Source organism: Hordeum vulgare, chromosome 6H (genome assembly GCF_904849725.1).
Source record: "Hordeum vulgare subsp. vulgare chromosome 6H, MorexV3_pseudomolecules_assembly, whole genome shotgun sequence".
NCBI classification, from domain to species: domain Eukaryota; kingdom Viridiplantae; phylum Streptophyta; class Magnoliopsida; order Poales; family Poaceae; genus Hordeum; species Hordeum vulgare.
In genome coordinates, this window is record NC_058523.1 from 97,698,362 (window position 1) to 97,708,317 (window position 9,956).

Sequence of the window (9,956 nt, forward strand, 5' to 3'; positions counted from 1 at the left end):
GAGTAGCTAGCGAGCCCATTAACCCAAAAAGGTGCGCGGCTAGCCGGCAGGGGGCCGCATTAACTCCACGTTGAACGCTGGCTCGTCGCGAGCGGGACATGGCGCCATCACGCCGGCCTTTTCCCGGAAAGCTGCGTCGGCGAGCGCGCGGCACCGTGCGTGCATGGCAGACTGGAGAGCGAGCTATAGCCCCTGGACCCGTACACTTGTGCGACCCGTCTTGTCGCGGAGGCCGCGATGACGGCGACGCCGCCGTCCGCTTCTAGCTCTGCCGTGTGGCCCATGGCATACAGCTGATTTCCTGCGAGTATAAATAAGCCCCGCCATGAGCCCTGAGGTGGCCACACGCAACGCAAATGCGTATGCAGTGACACTCTTAAGCTACACACACATCCACAAGGCACAGGCTACCTCTTGCTTGCAAGTCTTGTGATCGATCGACGTCATGGCAAAGGTGCAGGTGGCGGCGAGGTTCGTGACGGAGGTGGCACCGCCGCAGCTTGTGTCGGTCGTGCGGCGGACGAAGGTGCCGAGGAGCCTCGACACGATCGTCGAGGACGACAGGGAGCAGCCGCAGCTGGCCTACGGCGACCATCATCGTCAGGCTACTGCCTCCGCGGCGTCGGCGAAGAGGGCGTTGCTGGCCGTCGCGCGCACTGGCGGTGCCGGGTTCATGAGGGAGCTCAGCAGCTGCTTCTCCGGCAACGGCGTCCACGGCCAGGCGGTCGGTGGCGGCTGGGAGAGCACGCGCAGTAAAGGGCACGGCCGACGAGCCGTGCTTGCGCACCGGATGCACGGAAATTAAGCTAACGAGCAAGCAAGCATGCTGCTGAACTTGGGCGTCCATCCATGTTTGTTGGCTCGATCGATCTCATTCGTGTGCCCTTGTCCTGTTCGGAAGATTAATAGTAGTAGTATGCTAGCAGGGTATCATGCGTAGCTAAGCTTTGATGTCACTACGTGGATTTCCGCCGATATTCGTTTGGTGAAAGGAGACCTGTACGTGAGTACGTCGACTACGAAGCACTTGTAATGAATTAAGAGATTTCTCGATAAATGGTGAATTTTATTGTCTTAAAATAAAGCATTAAGAAAATATAAAAATAAGTGGAGAAGTATTCAAAATCGATTTTTAAAAAGCGTATGACAAGATCAAATGGTTTTTTCTCCATCATGCCCTAAGAACAAAAGGTTTCTTGGATATATGTCGTCACTCTATCCAAAATTTTATAAATGAAGGTAGTGTCGCATCAAAGTAGATGATGATGTACGTCATTACTTAAAGAAAAGAATTACTGTAGGATGACCTATGTCTCTAATATTATTTAACATTGTTGCTGACATGTTGACTATTCTATTTAAGCACGTTGAACAGGATGGCCAAATTACAGGAGTAGCGCCACATCTTGTGGATGGTGGTCTATCTATTCTATAATATGTTGATGAGCCAATTCATTTTATGAAGCATGACCTGGACAAGGCTTAAAACTTGAAACTCTTTCTTTCAACGTTTAAGCAAATGTTGGGTCTTAATATTAACTTCCATAAAAGCAAACTTTTCTACTTTGGAGAAGCCGATGAAGCGTGTGTTGATCATGCAAACGTGTTTGGTTGCGCACATGGCCAATGCCTGATTAAATATCTAGAAATACTGATTCACTATCGGCGTCTCACCATTGCAGAGTGAAAGCATGTAGAGAAGTATTTAGAGAAACAGTTGAGCAATTGAAAAGGCAAGATGCTCTCAGTTGGAAGACGACTAGTTTTTGTTAACTCGGTCCTGACAGCTATGGTTCTCCCTATACTTTTCATTTCCAAGTCCCAAAAGGGGTCTTACAAAGACTGAAGTATTCTAGATCCAAATTATTTTGGCAAGGAGACAGCGGGAAGAAAAATGCCTAGCCAAATGAAGCGTGGTTTGTATGCTGAAAGACCAAAGTGACCTTTGAATTCATGATTAGTAGGTCAAGAATGAGGCCCTACTTAGTAAATAGTTGTTCAAACTTTTTACTGAGGATGATGTTTGGCAAACCATGGCACACAACAAGTATCTGGACCAAAATGCGGTGTCTCGGGCCTATTGAAAACATTGTGACTCGCACTTTTGAGTTGGCCTAATGACGGTAAAGAAACACCTCTTTCGCTTTCGGTCTTCCGCAATAAAGGACGGGTCGGTTTCTGGGAAGACATATGGCTATGCAATGCCAGTCTGTGAGAACAATACACATCCTTGTACACCATTTCTCGCGACAAGAATAATAAGATTGTGCATGTGCTCAGCTCATCCCCGCTGAATATTTCTTGCACGCTCGATTTGATTGGCCCCCGAATTATGCTATGGCATAATCTTTTATCCCGACAGAATTCGATTAACCTGACACACGGGTTGAATGTATTTCACTCGAACCTTATTAAATCTCAGTCTTTCATAGTAGACTTTATGTACTATGCGTTCACGCATTCTGAGGTGTGAGTGAGTAATAACAAGAAAATTTGGAAGTTGAAGATTTCATCAAAAGTTAACATCTTCATGTAGTATCTTTGTAGGATAGTTGCGTTAACCGAAAACAACCTTGTACGGTGTAACGGGTTAGGAAATAAGTAGTGTTGCTTTTGTGCACATGACAAGATAATCAAACACCTCTTCTTTCAATGCAAGTTTGCATGTTTTACATGACCAGTCATTCAAATGGCGTCAAATTTGTATCCTCCTACAAGTGTGGCCAATATATTTCGTAATTGGTTGGACGGTATTCTAAATAAATTAAAAATGCTAATAAGGGTGGGAGAAAATACCTTACTTTCATCGTTTTGGCTATGTAGAAATAATTTTATTTTTAATGAAAAAAGTGCTTCCCCTCTACACGTTATTTTTCGTTGTACACACTCGTTTCGGACGTGGTCTATGCTACAACGACCGAAGGACCAACCATTGTTCAAGATGGTGTATACGCGGTTGGAGCGGACGGCTACGGAGGTTTTCCCCCAACATGGGTGGCAGTATAACCTCCGGATCAATCGGCTGCCACTTTCAACATACGCATAGTGCCGGTCTATAGGACTCCACAGTTGCAGATTTGTTGGTTTTCTACATTTTCTTTTGTCTGACGTTAATTATGTGGAGGTCGGGTGTTATTTATAATGTTTCTTGATGATACATTTTAAGATGATAAAAATGACCTTTATATAAAGACAAACATCATGTGCACACACACTCCGCCTCTGCATAATTTGGATGCACACAACCAAAAGCAACAAACATAAAAACATGACAACAACTAGCAAAGTCATATAAGACAAAGCTATGTGCAAGCATAGGAAAAGAAAAGGTCACAAAGCAATCAAATCCGTGATCGGAAAATTGTAGAAACGACCATAGTTACACCACCTATCTCATGACACCACATGAACGGCAAAGTTTTTCAACAACAACGCCTTCACCGAAGGGAGCGACATTTAGATGCCGCCATCACCGAATCCAACCACCAAGGTTAGAGTTTAAGTTTTCAACAAGAATCACTTCGAAAGAATCCGAGCAATGTCTTCACCAAGGTAACAACGTGAAAAAAGGTTGCCATTGCTAGGTGTAACCAGCTCGGGTAGACCTAGGATTTCACTTCGAATATCGGACTGTGTGCCGGTAGCACACGGTCGTAGTCACTCATGTTGTGGCCACCACTTTTTTGCAATCTCAGCACCTACATGCCATAAGCGGTCGCCCACGTTACACAACTATATCTATGTGTCAAGTCTTTGTACATAGTTTGCATCTCACCGCTCAAGCCCATCATCGGATCTGGAGAGATGAACCCTCTTGTAGATCTTTTGGTACCATCCTCGACATGGGGCCACAGGATGTTGCTGCAATACAATCTGCAGCCGCCATCATCCGGGCCGATCGGATCTGCATCACAATCATCGAGCCATTCAGAACTGAATTAGCAAACCACACCCGGGTCGATAATGAATGGCATCGAGACTGCAACTGCCACACATCAGATCTGATCACTCGCCTTGTAGCCGCTCGACGACCACATTGGGACGGCCATCGAAGGCATCATATGAAAGTGGCCACCCCCACGTAACCAAGGTAGAGAGCCTCCACACCGTCGACCGCCATCATCCGCTCCATGCACGGCCCCGAGCATTGCTGCCAGCCCCGACAAATATGTCCACCAGGATCCCTCGCCACCACAGCAAAGCGGCCGCGAGGAAGCGCCCCGCTGCCATCGTCGGCCGTAGCGGCTTTGCCCCGCAGTGTCCTCCGGCAATTGTGTGGTCGGGAAAGAGTGATGTGAGCTGAGGAGTGGGGTCGGTAGTATCACCCTGGTCGTGGGGGACACATGGTTTTTTTTTCCTCGTCTTGGCTCAATATCTCAAAGGTGCTTGTAGAATAGGATGTTCGTGAATGCATTATAGGAGTGTTCTTACATATAAGAGCACCTACAATTGTAGTAATGTATTAAAAAGAGACAACGGATTCGACATTTTCTAAAGACTGTCATATAGGGATACAACAAGGTATATAAGTATCTCTCCTTGAAAAGAACATAAGCTTCTATTATCCTTTTCATTCGTCCAACCTTGCTTACTTCTTATTTCCTTTTTCGTTTTGAATTATGCATATGATATTGAGATGTACGATTTCTGTACGATGATGAATCCATTGGCTTGCTGCAGTTTGGCCATATGCATGGACGGTTTGATAGGCCATATCGTACAGAAATCACACGGGTTGTGTCATATGCATAGGAGGTCTATTTTGAATTTTTGTCATATCTCTGCATTTTTTTCATTGGTTTTCCCTAAAAAATGACCTAATTGTCCCACATTTTAATGATTTATCAAATAAAATTATTATTTTTTGGTAAACAATCATTTTTTTACAACAACAATAACAACAAAAACAACAACAACAAAGCCATTAATCACACACAAGCCGAGGTAGGCTAGAGGTGAAACTTATAAGATTTCATGACCAACTTATGGTTCTAGCACATGGATAGCAAGCTTCCACACACCCTTGTCCATGACTAGTTCTTTGATGATGCTCCAATCCCTCATATCTATCTTTACAGACTCTTACCATGTTTAGTTTGGTCTACCGCGGCCTCGTTTGACATCATCAGCACGCTTTAGCCGTCTAATATGCACCGGGGCTTCTGGAGGTCTGCATCGAATATGCCCAAACCATCTCAGACGATGTTGGACAAGCTTCTCTCCAATCGGTGTTACCTTAACTCTATCTCGTACATCATTATTTTGGATTCAGTCCTTCTTTGTGTGGCCACACATCCTTTGCAACATGCGTATATCCACCATACCTAACTGCTGCACATGTCGCCTTTTAGTCGGCCAACACTCAGCGCCATATAACATTGCGGGTTGAACTGCCTCTCTATGGAAGTTGCCTTTTAGCTTTTGTGGCACTCTCTTGTCACAGAGAATGCCAGAATCTTGGCTCCACTTCATCCATCTGGCTTTAATTTGATGGTACACATCTTCATCGGTATACCCATCCTTGTGCAACATAGATCCCAAATATTGAAAGGTGTCCTTCTAAGGCACCACCTTGCCATCAAGGCTAACATCCTCCTCCTCCTCGTGCCTAGTAGTACTGAAAGCGCATCTCATGTACTCGGTTTTAGTCCTACTAAGTCTAAAACCTTTCGATTCCAGCGTTTGTCTCCATAACTCCAACTTCCTGTTGACCCTCGTCCGACTAGCACCACATCATCTGCAAAGAAAACTTGACAGAGGAGAAGAAAAGAGGTGAGATGGGATATTTTGGGTTTCATCTCCATAAGAGTGGCTGAGTTTTGACGTTGGTTCGCCAAGCCTATCACAACCCTCCTCCTTTACCCGGAATGGGACCGGCTATGTTGAGACAACATAGGCGGTGTTATAATCCTCAATTTTATTTGGGTAGGTAAATCACGGGCCAATTTCATTTAATTAATGCTTATTGCTACCATTAAATTATATAGAGGTAAATCAGGAACTAATGTACTAGAATATTTATATCCCTTGCAAGTTGCAACACACGGACAATTGTCTAGTTTAAAACTAGTTTAAAAAATAAAGAACATGTAATCACTAGTAGAAAACAGACCTTGTGGTTGGATCATTAGTCCCGGTTTGATTTCGGCCCGGGACTAATGTGACCATTAGTCTCGGTTCCAATGGCTAGGAGCGATCGGGGGCACGGTCATCTTTAGCCCCGGTTCATTTTGTACCTATATTCCTGACTTGTGATACAAACTGGGACTAAAGGTATGATGGCAGGCTGCCGCTGGGCCCCACGAGCCCATTTAGTCCCGGTTTGTATCACAAACCAGGAGTAGAGGTAGCCATTTAGTCCCGGTTTTTATAACCAAACGGGAATAAAGATATCCCTATATAAGCCCTTCGTCCAGACAGAGCCCATTTCTCTATTTTCTCCATTCCCCTCTCTATTCTTCCCCTTAGCTCGAGTTGATCCTCCGTTTTTTGGCAAGATTTGTCAATTTTGGAGGCACCCATCTCTCCAAGTGTTCACAAAGGTTAGCAACTTTGTCCTTTCATCTCTCATTACTAGATTAGCTCGTGTAGTGCTCTATAAGTACAGTGGTTTGTGCGTTTTAGTTTAGGAACAATTTTGTGGGAGTTTATTTGATTTATATGCAATTTGAGATCAAATTAACTTCTTGGATTGCATATGTGTAGGTGTAGTTTACTTAGTGCCTTCCCATCCCCGTCCTAACCACCGTCGATCACCCGCACCATCCCATCGCCGGTACCACCTTGGTGATCCTCTTGTTCTTATCCTTTTTATAAAAAAATATTATTTGTATGATTTAGATTTTTTTCTTACTTGTGTGATTGTTTGTTACACATAGTGCCATGGTCTTGATATCTGTCCCCATTGGCCCTCGTCTGGTTTATGATTCAGATGTGGTATATTCTCTTTTATAACTATTTGTTGCATTTCGCATTTATGACAATTATGACCATCAAGTTGACATAGATATTTTTATCTAGGAGGTATGTGACCCGGAAATTGCAATCGACCTCTTGTTGATAAGTTAAATCTAGTTGAAAAAGAAAATGAGTATTTGAAAGAAAAATTGCAAAGAATTGAAGAAGAGAAGATGAAATTGGAGTTGTATGTTGCCATTGTCGTCGATGATCACAAGATCAAGATGGATGTAATGTGCTTGAAGATTAGAACGATTAGAAAATATGCCGTTAATAAAGAGGCTTGGTATCACTATGGTGTTGGATCAATGCCGACGTTCCAGAAGATTCCCCTTCTATTCCGTTTTCGTCGGGTGGTTATTTTTTATTTGTGGCATCATCATCGCATCATGCGCATCATCAGCATTGCATCGGCAACCCGTTGTCGCCAGTTTTCAAAACTTGCATCCGTTGTTAGTTGCCGGTTCTCGTTGTTGCCCGTTGTGAGCCCGACAGCGCTCGCATGCCCCTACGACGTCGTTTAAACCCTGTTGTAAAAGTGTGTTGAAAACTTTCTCTGATCGGGGTGAAACTTGGTATGCGGTCATAATTAGATATAGCTAGGCCGCTTGTCGAATTTCGTCGCGATCGGAGTCCGTCTGGTACCCGAGCGGTCGACCGTAGCGGCACCGTATTCGGTCTACCGTCAGACGATTGTCGGTGTTTTAAAATCCGTTGCCGCGCCGCCCGTTTTCCCTCTCCTCTCCGGTAAACCACCCTACACGGAAACTTACCCATTTCCGCGTGCAGAACCGTCCGAATCCGACCGCACGGTTGGATCCGGAATGCAATTCCGGTTAACCTAGCCCCCCCCCCATTTGTTATATATAGACCCCCCTCCTAAATTTCAGGCAGCCAACCCCCCTCTGCCTCAAAAACCGTGCCTAACCCTAATCCCCTCTCTCTCTCTCCCGCCAGCCGACAGACACCGCGGGCCCGCCGAGCCCATCCGAGGCCCGCTGGGCCCGGATCCGCGCCGCCGCCTCGAGGCGAGTCTCCCTCCTCCTCCCGAGCTTGCTGCAGCCTGCTGCACCGCTCCGCCGCCAGCTCCTCGCCGCCGGAGAGCGCGCCGCCCTAGCGCCACTGGTTCCTCGCCGGTCCGCAGCCGCTCCTCCTCGCCGGCCGACGTGCCGCCGGCAGCCTGCTCACCGGAGAGCGCGCAAGACTGCTCGGCCTTGCCGCTACTAGCGCTAGTCTTCCCCGCCACCGGAGCCTTCCCTGCTCGCCCCGCCGCCGTCCGGCCTAGATCGGACGGATTTCGGCCGGATCCGCTGCCCCAAACGTCGGCGAGCCCAGATCCACGCTGCAGCCCTGCGAGCTGCCGCCGCCGCCCCCTCCCGTGTTGTGCTCGGGACCGAGCCGAGCTCGGGGACGAGGCCGCTCCAGGCAGGACACCCACGTGGGCCGATTCCCTCCTCCCGCAGCCCAGCCGGCTCAGGCTCCCGCGGCCACTCCTCAAGGCCGGCCTCCTCACCTCGGCCACTCCTCTAGGAGCCCCTCGGCCCACTGCCTCCTCGGGGCCCAAGGTGAGATCCCCTGCCCTTTTGTTTTTTTCCCTCACCCAGGCATCCGGTTGCTATATTGCGCCACTGTTCGGCCCAATAGCTTATTAGGACAATTTTTGGAATTATTTATATTCCGGAAAATTAGGCGATTTTATAACGCGCGTAACTTTTTAACCGTAAGTCGGTTTGAGACGCATTGTATATGGTTTTGGTGTAGAATTTCACGTAGAATCTGAATTTATAACTTGCATAATTGTTTGACATCGTTTAGCATGTTGTATGCCTAGAAACACGTGCTGTCCCAATAGGTTTCGTCCCGTATTTAATTTTCGCGCAAGTCCGGATTGCTCGAATACCGTAGATTAAATGCCCATGTTTTAGGATCCTCTTTTCCATGTATTTTAGAGCGGTCATTGGTATTTTTACGTGTAGGGATTGCCGCTAGTTATTTTACCGTGTTTAGGTTATTATCTCGCATTTACGTGTGGTGAAGTTAATGTTGTGCAACCCCACATATTTTATATGTTTTCGGGGTAATTAGTTTTAGCTTTTGAGCAAGTTAGTTCGCGCGATATTTTGTGATGTGGTCCTCTTGTCTATTTCGTAGGAATTATTCCGTGCTTCGTTTGACGGAGTTTTCAACTAGAGAGGTGTTCTTGGGTGTTTACTCTAGCCCTTGGTATTTTTAGTTGCAATAGAAATGCATGTTTAGGTGTGGTTTGCTTGCTCTCAAGTTGCTAGAAATAGTGCTGATTTCGATGTGCTGAAATATTTCTAAGTATGGAATCTGTTATATTTTGTTGTTGTCTTATCGTGCTTCTATCTTTTGTTCTGTAGCTTTTTTTAGGTATGTGCAATGGAGTAAGTTGTAGTCCTTGTGATTCTCTAGCATGCTGTGAATTTTCATGTCATTTGGAGTACTGTAGCTTATGGTTTTGCTGCTGTCAATATGGCTTTAGATTGAAAACTGCACTTTCATGAGGTGTAATTTTCACTAAGTCTGAAATAGTGTGTGGGATGCCATTTTGTGACTTCTTTCCCTAGTGATCCTTGATGCCATGCTAGTTGTTGTTGGTTGTATGTTGTAGTGATTCTTGTCCTTTTTCGTGTCATGTCCTGCTTGAGCATATTGGAGTTGAGTAACTCGTAGTTGTGGGGCGTAGAAAATGCTATGTGGCTGTTTTTGGCAGATTGTAGCGATATCTTGTTTTGCTCGTAGTTTTTGATCCATAGCTCCGATTTGATCGTGTCCTATATGAAACTTGCTTAGAATCTCGTGTAGTTTCATTTTATCTAGCTGGTTGTACGTTTTGAAGTGCTCGTGACCGTCGTTGCACACATATTGCATTCATGCCATCATATCTTGCGGTGTCCGTATCTTTTGATCAGTAGCTCCGTTGGAGATGATCTCTATGTGTAAATTGCTTGTCTCGATGAGTAGAATCACGTGAACCT

General features: G+C 45.9%; 1 protein-coding gene across 1 annotated transcript; it reads left to right on the forward strand.

Moving 5' to 3' along the window:
- The first annotated feature begins 352 nt into the window (after window positions 1–352).
- Window positions 353–1,069, forward strand: LOC123403780. Its single transcript, XM_045097691.1, has one exon. The coding sequence runs from the start codon at window positions 446–448 to the stop codon at window positions 803–805; it is 360 nt and encodes a 119-aa protein (XP_044953626.1). The 5' UTR covers window positions 353–445; the 3' UTR covers window positions 806–1,069.
- Window positions 1,070–9,956: the final 8,887 nt, after the last annotated feature.

Bases quoted from the DNA above. Each gene is read 5' to 3' on its own strand.
- LOC123403780 (XM_045097691.1), top strand. From the start codon at position 446: ATGGCAAAGGTGCAGGTGGCGGCGAGGTTCGTGACGGAGGTGGCACCG.